Source organism: Leuciscus leuciscus (assembly GCF_965113295.1).
Source record: "Leuciscus leuciscus genome assembly, chromosome: 12".
Lineage (NCBI taxonomy): Eukaryota > Metazoa > Chordata > Actinopteri > Cypriniformes > Leuciscidae > Leuciscus > Leuciscus leuciscus.
In genome coordinates, this window is record NC_138736.1 from 25374952 (window position 1) to 25395742 (window position 20791).

Genomic DNA, 20791 nt, shown 5'->3' on the forward strand with positions numbered 1-20791 from the left:
TAATTGCAGATATCTCTAATAATCATTCTGACTATAGTCAAATTATTATTGGGACTAGTTGAAATACAATTGTAACTATCTAAAATATATTTATGGATAGTCAAACCATAGTCAAATGCCAATATCTGCCATACTGCTGTAGGCGTCTATGTATTTCTTGATGCATGACGCAGAGGAAACTCTGGCCAATAAGAGGACAGTTTTTTCACATGTGACTTGCATAAACACATTATGGTGCGCTTTAAATTGTTGCCTTGTGAAAGCGAAGCGAACCGAACCGAGAAGAAACTGCAACATTATTTTAACAATAAAAAAAAAAAAAATAAAAATAAAAAAAATCTATTGTAAGTCCTTGTTTCCGACCAAAGCAAGGAAGGGACATACAGGTCTGAAAACGCCCAAGAGGATCTGAATAGACCTTGGCTCATTGTCTTTGCGCACATATACGAAAGGATACGGCAGAAAACACTAAACACTGCACACGTGTTGTAGTGTCCACACCCGAAGTGCGTGCTGGAGCTCACGAACTTCAGCCGAACTTTGAAGACTCTTAACAGACAGAACACTTCAACTGTCAGAATAGTTTACTGCCGTTTTCTTGTGGGGCGAAGAATAACTTGAGTTATCTTGTAATATCATTGATGAAGATTCTTGGTGACGTTCGTGTTTGCATAAGCTTAAATAGTTTGCTATTTCATTGTGAACAACAAACAGCGTAGAACAATGATTTTAGAGAGGATATCTCCAAGAATATGCTCTTTATTAATGCACAGGGTAAGTGTTGTGTAGTATTGTGCATATAATTCTAAATATGCTTTGTTGCTGTTTAGCACGTTTGACAGCGATTGATAGAAACAGTTATGAAACAAAACATTTATTTATGAATAGATGTAAACTTCTCTTTTCTCCAGAGTAGAGGGGGTTTACTAAATGTATTAGGGAAGTGACTCGTAACTTAAGTATATTTTAAGTGAAAACTTCAGCTCCTCACTTTCAGTCATTATAGAGTGTTTGCACCTACGTCACGGTCTGGTCAGTTACCCGGATGCGCGGCCATATTGGATACTCGGATGTAAACAACAGCATGGATTGCACTGTTTATGTACTACTGGACACATTGTTACACTAATTTATGATATCTAAACCACGGGAAAACACGTGGAAGCTGCTAAATCATATAGAGAAGGACTCAGTAAGCAGGAAAGAGCGCGACATTTTGACAAACTAAAGTTAATATGTGGTAAAGATCTCAACGAGCTAGCTTCTTAGTCATGGACTGACGACCCGACAAATCTTCCTTCTATTTCTTTTCCCGACATAGGCTACGTTCAGACTGTCAGTCCAAATCCGATTTTTGTTCATATCCGATTGAAATCTGATCAGAATTAACCATAGACAGTATGGTTACAACGTTGTTGCGCGACATTCATCAACTGAGAGACGACGTTTTGGCCATTTTTTTGAATTTTATTTTTATGCTAGATATAGATATCCCACATTTAGCATGTTTTGTGGTTAATTTTTAATTAGTCATATGTTAAAAAATTATATACTTTTTAAATATTGTTTATCCCTATTATTATTTATGGGCCTAACAGTAAATTCATTATAATCAACATCTGCAAGTGTAGGCCTACACTTTGAAGAGTAAAAATGACAAAGAAGGTTACCTAATTCAACTTTATTAAAACTGCATATGGTAATCAAATTGCACTTCCAAAAGCCATACATTTGTGAGAAAGCAAAACAGGGAGTGAATTAACGTTAACTAGCATGAGCAGACAAGAGAAAATTTAGCAAAGAAACGAATGAGATGACAAATGAAAGGAAAAAAATAAACAGTTGTGTTACAAATCTTTTTTTCTCTGTGCGTTTCCCAAAAAAAAAGGAAAAAGCATTAACGTGCAACAAGTAGCTACGCGCTGAAATCAATTACTCATCATTAAAGTCATTTTGGCTTCATACTTTTGGCATAAAGTTATTAATATATTTGTCATACCTGACCAGAAGATGTTCAAATAAATGTCACATTAGACAAGGAAGTTGTAGGTTGTTTGAATAATTACGTATCTTATTTAGCTGATGTAAATTAAACGCAATTCTCACATATGGATTGCTCTATGAAGAATGAGAGACGGCCCAATGGTCAGTTGAAATTTAAAAGGCTGATTTTCGCGCTTCAGGGCAGTGACGAGTACATATGTCGTCCAGTGGTTGTCAAGACACCCTAGGCACAACCTTAAGCAATGGCCCTGAACGGTGGTTCAATGTCAACATTGTGACAACGCTGTAACAACCTTCACCACACAACGTAGTTATAGCAACCTTTTGGCCATGTTGTTAAAACGTTGTTAGAAGGTTGAGTACGTTGTGCCAATGTTCTGTGTTTGCTGGGATCCATATGTGGTTTGAAATCCTATTCAGGAAATCCGCTTCAGTCTGAATGCTCTGATCGGATTTCGCATGGTTTGTGACTTTCTCACGCCACGTTAAACGTCAGACGTTGTTATAGGAAACATGCTGAAAGTCGCTGCCGAAACAAGGCTGTGTTGTTGCAAAGTGCCGGACGAGCAGAAAATTATTATTTAAAATTTTTGAAACTGGCGGAGACAAGAGCGCGGAAAAAAGCTGTGCATACCAGCCTCCTACAGTTCTGCAGCAGGCTCAAGACGCAGTAGTCCAGCGCGGCGGCTACACATTTCCATGCTGTAAAATTTTAATTTATTGCAAACCCCTCCATCAACTTAACGTCATTGCCATAGAAACCAATGCAGATATTCTGTAAAACGAAAGAGCTGCATGGACACACAAATCAATCTGAACAGTTGCGATACACAGTGTGGACATCGGATACAAAAATATTCGGATTCGGACTATGAACGTAGCCATAGTGAACTACATTTTAGCCATAGTCAACGCTTCATTTACACATGTGGTTGATGAGCTGATGCTGTGCCTCAACCACAAACACGTTCTTTCCTCAGTTTTTTACACTCTTCTCTTTAACTTTTGACAGTCTATAGAACTCCACATTTTTTTCCCGGTGCGACCGATTTGTACAGACCAAAACACAACCATTTTTCAGCAGCAATAATAAGCCAAATTTGCGAGTCCATTCAGTTCAGTGGCATTGTTTACGTTCAGTGCCTCCAATATGGCCGACTTCTGGATTGATGACGTGTTGTGAAAACCCTCTATGTGTCACATTCGTCAGGTTGTGCTGAGACAGGCCCACTCGTCGGTTCCGCCGCAGCCGGTGCCTCCGCTTGGCCAGACGCTGCAGCGCTACCTGAGGGCTTTGGAGCCGCTCTTACCGGCAGATGAGCTCGAACACACCCACGGGATCGTGCAGAAGTTTGGATGCTCTGGAGGTCTTGGCGAAAAACTGCAGAGAGAGCTGATCAAACGGGCAAAGCATTCACACAACTGGGTGAGTATAGCACTAGTGACACAATTTAAAAGTACATATTTCATACGTTGATGCACAAAAATACCTTTTTAATCGTATCATCATCTAGTAGTTCCATGTTTTTCGGACAAATTCACAATGAACATATGGTATTTTTGAAGTACCATGGAAATACCATGGGACATTATGCTAATTAATCATGGGTGTAGCTAAATATCATAGGATCATTTTGTGTCAACTCAATCAGAGGTCCCCTGCTAAAGATTTAGATTTGTTTTATATGGTGAAAGAAATGCGTAAATGAAGAAGAAAGCTCCAATTTTTGGCATCACAGCCTTGTGCAGCAGTTTTGACTCTGATTGTGTATGCTTTATAAGGTGAACTAGCAGGCTGTTTTTTTTTTTTTTTTTTGGTTTGATCTGGTGTGTTTTGTGTGTCTTCACTTTGTGCAGATCTCTGATTGGTGGGTGCAGTGGGCATACCTGGAGTGTAGGCAGCCTTTGGCAGTGCATTCGAATCCAGCCATCTCTCTGCCTAAACGTGACTTCACAGACTGGAGAGGTCAACTAGTGTATGCAACAGCCAGAATCTACAAACACACACTCAAACAAACAAACAATCACACTTACAGTACCATTTAAATCTCAAATTTTGCTAAAATAATTTATTGGACTGTAAGTTCAAAGCATTTAAAGGGGTCATGAACTGGATTATTAAATTTTTTTATAATGTTTCCTGGGGTGCCCTTATAATGTTAGTATGATTTTTACATAAAAAATTGTCATAATTTAGAAATAAAAGGCATTTTTACTAGCCTGATTTTATTCTCTGATTTGAACGCTCTGTTTGAAGGGGCATGTCTGCTGTGAGACTTCAGTGTAAACGCCCACTGCTGTAACTGGCATGTTTGCATATTAAATAGCTAGTATTACATGTGGAACTCTCTCTCTCAAAATCTTTTACTACATTTTTACTATTACAGCTATCGAAATTAACGTATCTTAAAAAGTATTGATCATATATTTAGATCTATTCCATCACATGAAAGGTTGCAGTGATAAGCATTCAACAGATGACAGACAGTCTGTTGATCGTGTGAATGCGGTGATCTAATCATTGCAATGCAATTTCTGCACTCTCATGAATGCTTTCACCAAATAACAATGCAAACACTGTAAACCAGCAGCCAACCCTGTAGTCCAAGACTGGTTGCCCACTGAAACTAAGCAGGGCTGAGCCTGGTTATTACCTGGATGGGAGACCTCCTGAGAAAACCAGGTTGCTGCTGGAAGAGGTGTTAGTGAGGCCAGTAGGGGGTGTTCACCCTGTGGTCTGTGTGGGTCCTAACGCCCCAGTACAGTGACAGGGACACTATACTGTCAAAGAGCACCGTCCTTCGGATGAGACGTTAAACCGAGGTCCTGACACTCTGTGGGCATTCAAAATCCCAGGATGTCCTTCGAAAAAGAGTAGGGCTGAATTTGCCCCTTGGCCTCTGTCCATCCCCATATACTGATTGGCTTCATCACTCTGTCTCCTCTCCACCAATAAGCTGTTGTGTGGTGGGCGTTCTGGCGCAACATGGCTGCCGTCGCATCATCCAGGTGGATGCTGCACATTGGTGGTGGTTGAGGAGATTCCCCCTTCCATGTAAAGTGCTTGGAGTACCCAGAAAAGTGCTATATAAATGTAATAAATAATTATTATTAAATACAATAAGAGCTTCGTTGTGCAGTGTAACAACATCATTGATTTCATAATGAGTTTTGGCAAGTGTCCAGATAAACTCGCACTGTGTGATTGACAGCTTGGGCGATTGGAAAGGGAGCGTTCTTTGATCGCTTTCTGCATGTAATTTAATCACAGTTTAAATAAGATTATTTTCATCCTATTAAGAGAAACAATGTGAAGTTGATCGTTTAGTCACTGGCTTGATTTACTGATGCATAAACAGTAGGCCTATTGAATAATTTCGAGAGAAAGGTATCTGAACTTGAATAATTACATCAGAAATCACAGATCACACATTAGAATAAACATTACTTACATGTTTGTGGTGTTGCTGGCAGATACATATCGTAAAAGTCTTTGCAAAGCCTGTGACAAAATTTAATCCACAGTGAAATGCACCAAATACAAACAAATAATGCACTGCTGAGACATTCACATTGTTGAAAACAAACCCTACTTTCCTAGCACTAGGATCATTTAGAAGGTAATGGTATTGATCTTGTGTCGATCTTTTCTCGTTCTCATGTCACTATTCACTAACACTCCACTGGGCGGCGCCAAAGACTCGTTGATGTAGATGTAGACATTGATATTCTTCTGCAAAGGCGGTCTTTCGCTACCCTGTGAGGTCATAAGTCTCCACTTTTGAGATCCTGTCGTTTTCTGGCCTTAGTTTCAATAAAAGCAGTTTTTGGAATAACAAGGAAGTTTTGTGTTTTGAAACAGGGTATTTTTTATAGTATAACAAACTCTTAACTGTCAAAAGATCAAGGAAAATTTGAATTCTCAGTTCATGACCTCTTTAACAAGTAGTTTTATCTGATATATCCAAGACATCACTTAACCATCCCACACTCTTAAACCAGTGCACTTACACACACACACACACACACACACACACACACACACACACACACACACACACACACACACACACACACACACACACACACACACACACACACACACACACACACACACACACACACACACACACACACACACACACACACACAAGTGTCATCTTCTCTGCATTTCTCCTCTTCTCCAGCTTGCTTCCTTATTCAGGTGTCTAATACATCTGGCATTGTAAATTACAAATATTGTTGGCTTTTTTCCAAATTGCTTTTGTTCCTCTTTTGTAAGTCACTTTGGGTAAAAGTGCCTGCTAAATGCATACATGTAAAGACAGTTTTAGGGTTGGATATTTAATTAATGTATGTCTGAATTGTTTCTTGTGCAGGTTTGCATCAAAGTTAATTGCAGGAGTGTTGGACTTCAAAGCTGAGGTGGACAGGTATCTATGGACAACATTACTGTACAGTGGCACATTTACAGATTTACACATTTAGGTCCGAAAACCTGTGCTAATTTAATCAGTAACATGAATCATTTAATGCATGTTTCAGTCAAGCAGTGCCAAACACCAGAGCTTAATATCTTGCTATTATTTCATATCAATCTGTTGCTGTCCGTACCTCAATAGGATTTTCTTTCTCTTTTGTTCTATCCACTTGTCCTCTTTTGCTCTCTCTTGCTGTATTTCTTCCATCATCCAGTGGGAAGCTAGTGGTAGAGTATATGCGTGGACAGCCGCTATGTATGGAATTGTTTCCTCAGTTGTTCTCCTCCTGTCGAATCCCAGGACCCAAACATGACCACGTTGTCCACTACGGACGTCCACGCCGGGGCCCAGCTCACATTACTGTTGTCAGGAACTACCAGGTAAACTAGATTTTAACGCAATCCACAAAATGTATAAACGAGAACTGACCAAGAACATCTGAAACACAGGGCTATATAAACAGGAGTAGAACAAAGGAAAGTAAACTAGACAAATGTGAAACTAATACGTAACAATAGAAACAAACAAGGACATAATCAGTAACCAATGAAACCAAAACTAAACGGCGAGGAAACACGAACTACAGGAAACAGAATAGAATGTCAAAATAAAGATCCACATAACAACTTAAACCTGACAATAAGCTTGTTGGGCTATATGTCCGTTTCGATCCTCAAATATAACTGGATGAGAGGCTTTCTAAAGCTGCTGATATTTTACCAGTATCCACACTGCTTGTATCTGCACATTTGAGACAGACTGTCAGTCAGTGCAGGTTACATTGTAATGTCACCTAACAAGGTGTTGAAATCATTTTAAATTTGAGCACCAGGCATCAGGCTCAACCGACCAGCAATGTGTCGCCGGGGTAATGCTGAAGCTAATGCTTCACTTCGTAGAGACCATGGCATTTATTCAATGCACTGACCAGCACTGACGCCAATACCAAATAACAAAACATTGACAGGATGCTACGACAAAGATTTCACTTTCCTCTTCAGACATTCAAAATTTTATAATTGCTGAAGCTTTTATCACGATGTACGGTATTATCACGATATTGAAATAAGTTGCAAAAAAAAAAAGTGTTGGTTTAATAAACTAGTTTAATAGCTTTTTTTCTTTTTACATACAATAAAGCATTTAAATACAATAAAGCAATACACAAAAAAATTATAAAGTAAACAAATGTTTCAAACTGATTAAAGTGAAATAGAATTAGACAATCGGTAACACTTTCTGTAAGCTCTGGTCCATAAAATAATACAATTAAAACTTTTTTTCAATTTTTCATTGTCAGTTTATGTTAACTAATGGTATGGAAGTAAAATAATGCCAAATGTTTTTGAACCAAAAAAGCTTGTTGAATTGCACTACTTGAAAAACTATGCATTGCATTAACCGTGCTTGCATTTTAATGCATTGTATTTTTAGGGCTTGCATTTTTATGGGTTGAAATTCAACATGGTTGTGTATTTAAGCTGTGAATATTTCAATTCAAAACATTTCACACACATTTTCATAATATACAACCTTATAATATTCGACTGGCAATTTTCGGTCCATTTTATTTCGCCTTACAAATTCGCTTCCACAAATTCAGTGGTTCAAATTCGACAGAAAATTCAACATTTGACATCCTGGAAATGCAGGAATAGCAGTAGATTACCGATTAATAATCTCCATAGCTGTTAGTCGACCTCACCAGCAGGTGGTGCAAGCGGCTTTTAACGAAGACTAGAGCAACGGGTAGAGAGAGTCATTCATTCATAAAAACGGAAACGGCATTTTTTACAGAAATGGAGCAAGAGCGGTCAGTATTTGTGATGATTATCAGGGCCAGTAGTAGCTATATATGGAAAAGCTGATAAAGACACAAAAGCTGTGTTCATGGTTACTTTTGTACATGTAAGCAGCTTTCTCTAAGCGATGCCGCGCTACGGGGGGTAGAACACTATGTAAACATAAAACCATGTCTGCATTTGTGATCGTAGAAACGACAAACAAGCGCTACTCTATACTGCTCAAAACTCACGTTTGAATAGTTAGTAGCAAATTCTTAAAATATGAAAACATATTTATAGGCTGTGTCTGTGTGTCTGAGTCAGAAGCGCCAGACTGTACTTGAAAAGCCCCAGTTTTTAGAATCAGCCTTTGTGCACAGCCGGCCCTGTACTCTCCCAGGTTCTGGAAACAGTCCTCCGAAAAATGCGCAGCACAAAGTCGAATATTTTGGCTGTACTGTTCTGGAACAGTGTTGTAAATAAAGCTTAACTACTGTTTTCTAATTGTGTATTCTTTTGGAAGGCCAAACAAAGTAGTTTGGCTTTCGCAACGAAAAACACAGTGTCTCCACGACATGGCGGCACCTGCAACAACAATAATACAGCAAGAATAAAAGTTACGCCTTCTTTCTTTGCGTATACATTTGGGCGGTGTTATGAAACTCTGCCCCCACATACTGACGTAGATTTGTTGGGGGGGTGTTTGAATGAAACGTTTTAGGAAGGCGTGGCTGAGCCTTAACTTTTACAAAGAATATTTCTTTGGGTTTGAGACTTTAAAGTTGCCGTCGGCAACATTTTTTTGATCATATTCTGTGTAATCGACACTATAATCCGACAGAACAACATAAATAAGGTGGTTTTAGAAAAAACCCCGAGCTTCTAACTCCACCTGGAGCGTGTTATTTGTTTTGCAAAAACCCAGCGCTCCCGCTTCATCAGGTCCAATCAGCGCAGGGCTGTGTGAGATCTGACTGTCAATCACAGGTCGTGCACACGCCACAGATCCCCCCTCACTCGCGCACGTTAATATCACATGCACACGCCACGCCTGAAGTTCGCCTGGAGATTGCATGAAGCGTGATGGCGGAGAGAAAATCTACTAACAAGCTTCCAATTCCTCGGTTATTGCTATCTATGGATAGATTAGCCAGGGCAGCCTACCTCCGAGTCCATGGTGTTGATAGATGCTGAAGAGACAGACGCGTTCACAGAAAATCAGGTACACACGCACAGTGACGCACTGACGAGCACGACCTCGATGGGAGGGTGCTCGCTGGTAGTGGGGAGGGGCATGAGAGTTGTAAACATTAAAAATTTTGGCTAATCGACCCAATCTGCCAGACTTGCCGACGGCAGCTTTAAGCTTTGCAACTCTGCAGATCTTATACATGCACAAACAGCTACATAACACACTAAAGGAAAAGGAAAACAATAAATTGCATCAAATTACCTCTAAGTATTCTGTGCTGCAATGAACACCATTGCGAATACAAAAATCTGAATGGCTGTTTAAAACATTTAAATACTGTCCAGAAAGTAGCGCAACTGCTTTGTTTACGGGGTTACAGCCTGCTGTTCCATTTTTGCCATCTGCTGTCATCAGGGTGGCCGCGGGTCCTTAAAAAGTCTTAAAATGTCTTAAATAAAGTTTTCCTAATAAAAGGCCTTAAAAAGTCTTAAAAAGTCTTAAATTCAGATTCAATAGGTCTTAAATATTTCTGGTCACGTTACCGCGAAAATTTCTCCAGTCTGACGGACCTAATATCCGTCAAATAACCAGTGAAGCATCGAATCGCGAGAATGATTCAGATTTTATTACATACACAGCTATTGATAATGATAATGTAGGCTTTTTCTGGTAACGCTGTTGAGGCTCGCGCTGCTTGTCTCTGTGATAGATTTTATAGGAAGAAATCAAAACAAATGAGCATAACGGCAAACATAAAAAAACTCCCAGAAGAAACATACTGAGGTAAAAATTCAAAATGTTGATTTTTTTATTTATAACATGTGATATAGTTAAGTAACATAACATGACGGGAGCTATTTTGCTGAATATTCTCTCGATTGCAAATGTTACATTGATTTTAGTTCAATAAACAAGTAGTGACAGGGCTCGAATTTCGGCGCGGGATTGCGCATAATTTTAATCATTCCCGCAGGTCTCCCACTTATAATGCGCAAACATTGATTCACTTTAGCATGTAGGTTGTATTGGTAAATTAATCCACACTGATTATAAAATCAGTCATTTTAAAACTGTCTGCGAGACGCAATTTCACAAACAGCGTGAGTGATTCAGCGGTGCTGCGTCTTCTATCAGCTCGCTAAGAGCTGCAGGCGGCGATAATACACTCGCGTTTCGGGAGTCGGGATAGACGGAATTGTCACTTGCATAATCGGGCCAGCATTGCATCATGAGTAACTAAAGTTTACCATTTGCACGTCTTTTAAAGTTTTACCAGTTTAAACATTCACGCGATTTGAAACTATTCAGTACTTGCGCGCTGTCTGAGAGATGTTTTTTTTCTCTCTGCACACATACATAGAGTAAAGCCGCCTCACAAACAGCTCGCGGGTAACAAAAGTTATTTTTCATGGATTTTATCGCTATAACAGTCAAAAACATGCGAAAATGATGTCAATTTCGCATTTCGGTCTTGGTGAGTATCCTCTAAACACAGTCGGTTATGTCTTAAGCATAAATCGCACGTGACCGTATAATGAAAACCGGATCCGTGCACTAGCTCTTAAAGGGACAGCAGCCATAATGTGTTTGTCATTAATTTGGTTGTCAAAACAACAAACCATAGCTTTCATTTTAAGGAATCAGGATTAATAGCCTATGTATTTAATTTAGTCAGGACTAAAATACTACCCAGTGTTATTTTACATTCGATTACTTTATTCAGTCTCTGTAGTATTTCTGAATACTAGTGTTAGACCTAAGCAAAAACGTTTCTCTTTATTTCTATTTATTGGTATCTTTATTCTGTTGTATATATTTGTGCTACTTTTTTCAATTTAATTCAAAGATTGAAATCAAGCTTCCTTGTGTTGTGTAAATTCTTAAGACCAAAATTACCCCATTGTAAAAATGCAATGAGTGAGCATACATTTAGGCGAGATACATGTAATAAAAAAAAGTCTAAACTCCCCCCCTCAAATTAAAAATTCCCCCCCCATAAGAATCACCTAAGGGGGGATTTCCCCCCCATTTTCCAAAATGAAATTCAGGCCCTGAGTGAATATTAAATTATTTCAATTACTTAGGTTAAATATTACATATACGCATGTAATATAATGTGTATTTCCATCACAGGTTTGGTCTTAAATTTCATTCAAAGTGGCATTAAAAAGGTCTTAAAGTCTTAAATTTAACTTGTTTATATCTGTGTCATAGACTGAATGTGCATTTTTACTCAGTAGGAATTTTTTTTTTTTTTTTTTTTTTTTTTTACAAAATCCTAATATTAAACAGCCCAAACAAGAAGATGAACATACAAATGAATGAGGACAGAGTTATGTGAGAACGCTCAGAACTCATGATAAATTAAAAAAAAAAAAACACAAAAATCTGCATCTTACTTTTTTGATACTCACTCAGGAGTTAGTGTCGGTTCACACAGAAAGCACAAGTGCCCGGTTGCATAAAGCACCTTAAGTGTAATTTCCCCTTAAGTTCTCCCTTATGTTTCCCTTAAACCTAAGGGTGTTGCAGAAAAAAACCCTTAAGTGTTACTTAAGGGTTTCTTTAAGTGAAACGTCATAAACACTTAGAATTTCCCTTAAACACTGTTTTTTCACTTAAGTAACCCCTTAAAAAGCGTCAAGTGTTGCATAAAACCCCTTAACGGTCATTTCCCTAAGTATAACTTAAGGTTTGGAAATCGTAACCTTAAGAGTAACGCGGAAAAAAATAAGACGAAATGGCTGAATTTATGGAACCAGCTGAAGATCATTATGTGCCAAGAATAATTTTTAGGGATAGGGAGAACCCTTTGGACCATCTTAGCGATAAAAAAATTGTTGCAGGAATACCGATTTGATCGACGCGCAATATTAGCGGGAGATGTTTTCCACGTGCATAAATCGTCTGTCAGCAGAGAGGTTCACCGGGTTGCGGGGGCTTTCCCGTCATTTAAACGCAACGGTCAAAAATTGTTTTTCTTTTACCATATTTGTCAAGAAGAATGCATTTCTCCTCCTCTGTCCAATTAAGCTCTCTTTTTTTGTTTTCTTTATCCATTCCGATATCCTAGCCTACTTTATTTGATTGCGAAAGTGTTAGTGTTTTGCGTATCTATGGCAACAACAGACTTTTATAACGTGAATCCAGGATCGCTGTCGTGAAACACTTAAATGTTTCCCTTACCTAAGAGAACCGTTTAAGAGATTATATGCAACACCCTTAAGTTATTCTCTTAGGTAAGGGGAAATCGCCCCTTAAGTATCATACTTAAGAGAAAAACTTAAGGTGCTTTATGCAACCAGGCAAAGGTCTTTAGGCACGTTTTAGTTAAACTTCTTTTAACTTGACCGCTGGGTTTTTAGAATGCTGTGTCATGCGCGAGCGCAACAGTTAAACAGGACTAGTGCGTTCACACAGAAAAACAATTGAAAAGTAGCAGAGTGGAATGGAAATTGTATTAATCAAAAAGCATGTGTAATTATTTGAAATCATGAAACTTGTTCAATTTAACAGCAATTTATTAACAGTTTAATAAAAATGCCATTCTTAATGATTTTTTCCCCCTTCAAATTCCATTTTATTTTTACCCAGTTCTGTGCTTTCCGATATATTATTTGCTTTTTCCTATATTTTCCCTAATGACAATTTATGACTGATTTAGTTTATCTCAGAGTAAGGTAGAAAATATTTTATTTAAATACTTATTTATATACTTTGTTATTCATATACTGTACTTTATGAAAATACCCCCGAGATGACTTGAAAAACCATATATTGTCGCAATTGTGTGTTTGTCTTGCTTTTTTTTCTGCTACATAGCTGGATGACTTTTGTCCATATAAGGGATTTCCTTGAAGTTTATAAGTTATTACTTCAATGAGTCCAGCTTTGAGTATGAGGCTTTGAGTATTTTTGAGTTGAGTATCCCTAGTTTTTTTTCTCCATTCTGTCACCTTGATGGAGTTTTGGTTCCTTGCCACTGTTGCCTTGGCTTTTGGCTTGCTTAGTTGGGGACATTTAATATTCAACAATATTAATATTATAAGGTGGAGTGGTGGACGATGACGCAATTTTCTTCTAGAAACAAACTTTCTTGTATTATTTTCATGTTATCACTGTGAAGCTGCTTTGATACAATCTGTATTGTAAAAAGCACTATATAAATAAAGGTGACTTGACTTGACTTTGAATGAAACGTACATTGCATGAGAATGCTTAGCGCTACATAATGTTAACATCACCTTGTTTTGGATAATAATGAAACAGGTCATGCTTGTCTCTTTGAATTTTAATCTAGATTTACTCACATTAGCCAATAAAAATGTCTACGTGAACACATCTCCTCATCCCCCCCGTCCTAGCGCACAGCTGGTATCGGTCTATTGTTAGTACAGAAAAGGAGAATTGGAACAGTTTCAGATATTTCAGTGTTGATATGTATCGAAATGTCAATATTTTTTACAATACTACTATTCATCTATTATTGCAAAAATGGCGGATTCAGCGGATGGCGGATTATGATTGGTCAGATCGCCTGTCAATCAAACTCCCTGCAAAGGGTCAATTGACGGCACTGGGGTCTTTGTGCCGGTGTAATGCATTGGTCAAAAAAAGTCAGTGTAGGATTTTTTTTCTTCTCACAGACCAGCCCATGAAACATGTAGGTCAGCAGCCAATTGGTTCTTTTCTTAATTGACACTGGGCTGGCCCAGTCACATCTTTAAACAACTCCCCCTTTGGGCTCTGAGCAAGCGTACAGTATCAGTGTGTATCTGTCAAAATAGTTAGAGAGATGGAGAAGAAACGCAAGGAATGTGCAGAGAAATGGCGTGAAAAAAAAAGAAACGGGCCCTTTAAGCAGCCTTTAAGTTCGATGCTAAAGCAATTATCGATTATCTGAATCTTTTTTTTTTTTTTTTTTTTGTGAATATAAATACTTTGCTTTAAAAGTACCAAGACCCATAAAGAATGTGTGTGGCTCTTGTCTAGCTCCTTTCCCCCTTTAACTTCTTAGAAGCCAAAATATTTCCACACGTCAGCTTTTAATGAGGAGGGTGTTTGGATTTCGCGCTCAGCCATTGCGTCTCTGTTATGTGCATCCTTAAAAGTAACTGTCTGATTAAAGTGTTGTACGGCTTCTATTTCTTCTGGACTCTGTTGTCTTGTTCAGTATGCCCGAATACTCTACTTCCCAAAAGGCACGCAACTGTTTTGAAATCTCTGTATCTTCTTCTAAACAAATTTGCATGCAAGTTGTGTCGGTTACACTCAACATGGGAATCGGTCCTTGTACAGTCCATCCAAAAATACTTTACAGGGCCACAAGAGATTCGGTTAATCTCTCGACTCTACCTGATACAACTTGCCAGTAGTAGTCTACTCCTATTAACACTGAAAGTGTTCTCAGAGAAAATATGTTCTCCAGGAACTTTCATAACATTCTACAGTATACATATAAAGGCGGCCGCACACCGGACGCGCAGCTCAGCGCCGCGCCGCGCCGCGCCGCGCCGCGCCACGTCTAGGACAACTGTCACCTGAAAATCCGATAACATCAGCAATTTTCTGATTTCTGTAAATAAATATAAAACTAAATGTATATTGCAGCACAGGGTGAGGTCCGTATATACATTAACTACGATTTGAGACACACACATGTAAATTTATTATAAAACTATGTAAATGGCGCTCTGTGGCGCGGCAGTATTTGAACACGGTCCTGAGCCGCCGCGGACAGACGCCGAAAGGCGCCGCCGGTGTGTGTACTCTCATAGAGAATAGTGTGTTCGAATTTAAAAGACGTGGCGCTGCGCGGCGCGCCGCCGAGCTGCGCGTCCAGTGTGCGACCCCCTTAATACATCACTGAATTATTTAAAACGTTTTATTTTTGGTCACATTATTGACAAAATAAATAAATTCACATGTTAGAAAACTAACATCAATGTTCCCATTCCGATTCACCTAAAAATCCACTTTTTCTGGCATTTTATATATTTTATGGCACCTGTAATAATCTAAAATACTGGCTAGTACTGTACAATAAAACGTAAACACACCTCGTGCACTGCCGTCACTGTAATAGTTCATTGTCTCCTCTCCACCAGTAAGCTGGTGTGTGGTGGGCGTTCTGGCGCAATATGGCTGCCGTCGCATCATCCAAGTGGATGCTGCACATTGGTGGTGGTTGAGGAGATTCCCCCTTCTATGTAAAGTGCTTTGAGTGCTGAGAAAAGCGCTATATAAATGTAATGAATTATTATTATTATTATTATTATTGTAACAGTAAATAGCTGGAACATTAAACATGTATATGATACATAATTAGCCAAGATTATATTATATAATATTACTATTATTTAGTTTCATTAAATAAGTTTTCACAAGTAAAAACTTCACAACAAAAACTTCAGCCTTACTGAACAATTTTGCATAAGGCTCATCCACTCCTGACAGCAAAATGGAAATATTTGCATGAGCTTCTAACTTTTACAGGTGGAGAATATACCTGTGAAATATAAGTTGTGCACTGAGGAAAACACCACATCTCAAGTGCAACAAACACCATAAGTGTCTGTCAAGCCGTGTTAAACTTGCGCGTGAACTATATCTTATGAGTTCATTTGAAACCCTTAATATAAAGCACGTCTCATGTTAAGGACAAATTGGATTATGCACTTTCACTTTGTGTCCGATGATATATTTTAGATGCGCTTGTAATATCAAACTACTGTATATTAAAATAAACGGTGTTGCCTCGTCCTGTATTGTTTATAAAAAATATATCGATATATTGCTTAGCCCTACCTCCCACCACTCAGGCTGGATTGTTTGTTAAAAGGGTACATAAGGGGACCTTTCTGATGAGGAGGAGATTGCAATTTGACACTTCCCCATTCCAGCGTTGCGATTGGCTGCTGGCATCAGAAGGGGCCCTTCCTTCTTTCCCCCATGGAACTTATTTGCATAATCTAAAGCACGTCTTTAAAGTTTTACCAATGCATTGTTCACTTTCCAAACTACCATCAACACCAGCTTAAAGGGGTCATGTGATGCTATTTTCAAAGATCATTATTTTGTGTATTGGGTGTAATATACTACCAAACTATGCTTAAATATGTTAACATTATTTAATGTTTAAGTCCTCCTGTGGTGAAAATCATGCTTTTAATGTAGTTTATATGTCTATGGTGTTTTTAATATGTTTTAAGACAAGCTATGTGCAAATTCATAAGTCAACACCATTGCTGAGTATTTTCTCCTTAAAACTGCAGTGAACTCAAAATCGTGGTTTGAAATCGCTGGTGTTTCTGACGTCAAAATCTACCTTGTAACCAATCACGTCAATGTGTGATTGTCAACGAGTGGATCTCTGTGCTGTGTGTGTGTGTGTGAGTGGAGGTGGGGCTAATTTGCATATTCATAGAACCGCGTATACTAAATGAGGCAAGGGTGTAGAGTTACATTCAAGCTATTTTAAGGCATGAAGACATTTTCAATGAAAAAAACATTTAAATATGTAATTTTGGTGATCAAAGATGAGTTTTAAGGGATAAAATTGACTACAGGGGGACATTTATAAAAAAACAAACATAATTTTCACATACTGTACATCATTGTAGCTCCTCTATGCCCCGTCTGTCTAAAACATGTAGATTTCTACAAAATCCCTCCTTCCGAAAAACGTAGTGTGCTCTGATTTGCCAGTGCGTTTGTGATTGGCCAAACACCTCAAGCATATGTAGTAAATGTGACGCCCCTTACCATAATCATGAGCTTCAGCTTCCAAAGCAATTATAAAGACAGTTAATAATGTCGTCAGTTTTATCATATCAGTTCGAGCCGGAGTCAGATTCTGAAAATGCACATGACCAAGCCAATCGATCTGATGATACTCGTCTGTATTTGCAGTACACAAGCCACGGTTCAGCCGCGCATGACTAAATGCCGCCTGCTTCAGCTCTGCTTGATCGGCCAGTGTGAAACAGAACACGTAGTGCATCTATGTTTGTCATCTTTTCACCACAAGTTATAAGTAGAGAACAGAAGTTTGTAAACAAAAATCCATTCTCATTCTCATTCACTTTCAATCGTAAGAACAACAAACAGTATGTGTTATCAAAGTCCCTTTCAAAGAAAGTCTTTTTTATTGGAGTGCCTCCAGGCAGTTATTTCGGGCATCCAAGACCAAGTCTTATCTATTTGAATGGGGGAATCCTGAAATCTCAAGAACTGCTTGCCGAACTCACAATTAAATAACATATTTCAAATCAACACCAAAATCTAACATGAACTGTCCCCCTGTTGTTTCTTGTGCTTAAATAGCATTTAAAAAGCTTATCTTTCTGGCTAGACGAGCCAATGCGCATGTGCAGTCCTAGTTAACCCTCTGAGGTCTGAGCTGTTTTCTGGCCCTGGAGGTGTTCTGACATGCTCTGACATTTGTGCTTATTTCTGTTACTTGTGACATTGTCATGGCTAAAGTCTTATTACACTGTATTTAGCACAAACACTGCTACAATAATATATCAGCAGCATGTATGTAAAAGTTTGTAGTTTTGAGACTTGTGACATTTATGCGTGGTTTGTGAAAATACCCCAAAAAATTGTCACTGAAATAAGGCCATGAAACCCATACTGATTATTTCTTCACAAGACTTTTGAAAATTGTATCACGTAGCCTAGAATATTTGCTCCAAAACTATGTGAAAATCACCCTGACTGCTCATTCAGATAAGACAATATATTGATTTAAAATTTCTAAGACGTGTTTTGTGTGAGAAAGCCATATGCGAAGAGGCGTAATCATCTCATGAATATGTAAGCCTTCAACACCTGAGAAAGACAAAGACACTCCCCTAACTGCCCTATTAGGAGCTATCAGGCCCTGTCATTCAGAGCAACCTTGCACAAAGAATGAGGAGATTTAAAAAAGAATGGCTTTTAGATTGTTTGGATTTATTTACAACACAACATAATCCAAAAATACACAACAAATGACAAAAGAGCACATTGAAAACAATGATCCAAAGACAGAGACCTTTGTGCCATTCCTAAAAACATTGTACATACCTTTCATTTCCAAGGTGTTTGATTTTCACTTCACCATGTTCATGTACAGATACTCATGTGAATGTTGAAGTCAGCAGGACTCAGTTGCATCTGGTCCCTGAAAGAAAAGAAAAAAAAGTGAACATACTGGTATCAAGAGAAACTAGGCCTGCACGATTTTGGGAATACATTTGAGATTTTTCTGGTTAAAATTGCTTTTTAAAATTCACAGAATACACACAAATGTTTCCAACAATATATAATATAATGAACACCATGTTTGTTGTGCCTTGTAGGCATAAGCTATGTGCAGTACTGCATAAAATAATTATAACAATAACCTATAGCAGCCTATAAATCTTCCAAAAGATTTCAGTAACAATGCTAGAGAAAAATATATTGATTATCTTATGTTACTTCAAATGTTTCCATTCGTTATGATGATATGAAATGAGATAATAGTAAAAACATAAAGCCTAATGTTTGGTGCATTTTTCCTTTCAAACGCGATCGCGCTCCAAAATATGATACATTCAAACCCACAGCGTGCTCCAAAATATGATACATTCAAACGCGATCGCGCTCCAAAATATGATACATTCAAACGTGATCGCGCTCCAAAATATGACACATTCAAACGGGATCGCGCTTCAAAATATGATACATTCAAACGCGATCGCGCTCCAAAATATGATACATTCAAACGCGATCGCGCTCCAAAATATTAAACATTATGATTATACATATCTATGTTTGAGCAGATATCCACAAACAGTATTTAACAGTAAACACGGGTCTAAATAGTATAATATTCACCATATATCTAGCAACAGTTCAACTGCAATGTGAAGTTTATGCAACAATACCATAAACTAATAAGTAAGAATTTCTTACCTTACATCTTTCTTGTCTTCAAATTGCGTTCTTCTTCTTCTGGGGGTAAAATCCAATGTAAGCTCAGACGTGTCTTCCAAACTCGACGAAAAGCAGAGACTTGTGAAGTTTTTTGGTGTTTTGTGTTTGAGGTAACGAGGGCGTTCCGGTTCCATGTGGACAATTTGCATGTGAATCACTTTTGCGCGAGTGGGCGTGGTCGAATTAAAAGTAATTAGCAAGCGTTTGAGATACTGGACATCCTGTTGGTTTTATACAAATTACTTAAACAGAGAATATTTGTTTTCAGTTTGAATCCGATCATTTAAAAGTACACACTTAAATGTGTATAAAGGTATATGGCTCATAAATGTGTGACAAGTATTCGCTGAGTTTTGTTTCAGTTTATAGACGTGCTCAAGAAAAAAAAGTTCACCGCGATGGAGAGGCAGAACGCACACCCTGTTTATTTTCTTTATTTTACAAAAGCACAATGTTTTGATTTGATTGTAAGTGGACACATACAAAAGTAGAAATATCACATTCTTTTTTTATATTTCTTTTTTCTGTATGACCATAAACGACGGAGTAATTTAAGTTTATTGTGCTACAATGTGAAGAAAATCCAGCAAAACGCAGGGGCGCGTTTGCCGACCTCAGAGGGTTAAGTCACTTTTATTTATATAGGACAATAGGACATTTATATAGGACAATATGAATCGTTTCAAAGCAGCTTTACAGTGATAATAGGAAAATTACAGTAACAGATTGTTTTGGCTTTACAGCAGCTCTAGGATAAAATTATTGTCCAGCTAAAGTTAGTTTTGATTGATTGATTCACTTCCGTTGCGAAGATCATTAGTTATTAACTTAGGGGCCGCTAACACGACACCGTTCTAACAGAAAACCTTCAACGTGCTCTGGCCGCCCATATGCACAAAACAGTGCCTGGTGGCTCGAGAACGCACTCCCGGAAATAGGTTCCAAGGTGCAAACGATTATCAGTTATCTCTGCGCAAACACAGACGTCGCGCATCACGTGTTTAGTCCATAGGTATGCACGTTTGAATATATATGTGCGCAGGTGTGTAGTCCTTCTTTACAATTCAACTCTCAACAAACTACTTGTCTGGCCTTAAAAATGTATAATACAGAATTATTTATCGCGCCCTCGTAGCCACGTGACGACAACGTTTTATCTGTACAGAGGTAAAGGTAAGGGAAGGAGGCCTTCACAGGGGAGAGGCTAGTTGACACTTAAGGACTGGGTTGTCGTTGTGTCCAGGTGCAGGTCCTTAATCAGATCTGGAAACAGCCTGGATCCTCGGGATAAACAGAGAGACTAGTAATATTAGCGTAGACGCTATCCTTCTTATGATGTAACAAGTACATCGGGATTTATGGGA

The 20791-nt window shown here is 38.4% G+C and overlaps 1 protein-coding gene across 3 annotated transcripts in view; it reads left to right on the forward strand.

The window, feature by feature from the left end:
- The first annotated feature begins 452 nt into the window (after positions 1–452).
- Positions 453–20791, forward strand: part of cratb (carnitine O-acetyltransferase b) — a 67324-nt gene continuing 46985 nt past the window's right edge. Inside the window, exons 1-5 of one of the 3 annotated variants that reach the window (XM_082186730.1) lie at positions 453–774; positions 3215–3430; positions 3862–3980; positions 6384–6437; positions 6700–6865. In XM_082186730.1, coding sequence (XP_082042856.1) covers positions 724–774; positions 3215–3430; positions 3862–3980; positions 6384–6437; positions 6700–6865 — 606 coding nt within the window. In that variant the 5' untranslated portion in view covers positions 453–723. Of the gene's footprint in view, positions 775–809; positions 1193–3214; positions 3431–3861; positions 3981–6383; positions 6438–6699; positions 6866–20791 lie in introns of those variants that run through there. The other 2 variants (XM_082186731.1, XM_082186729.1) reach the window with 2 other exon arrangements.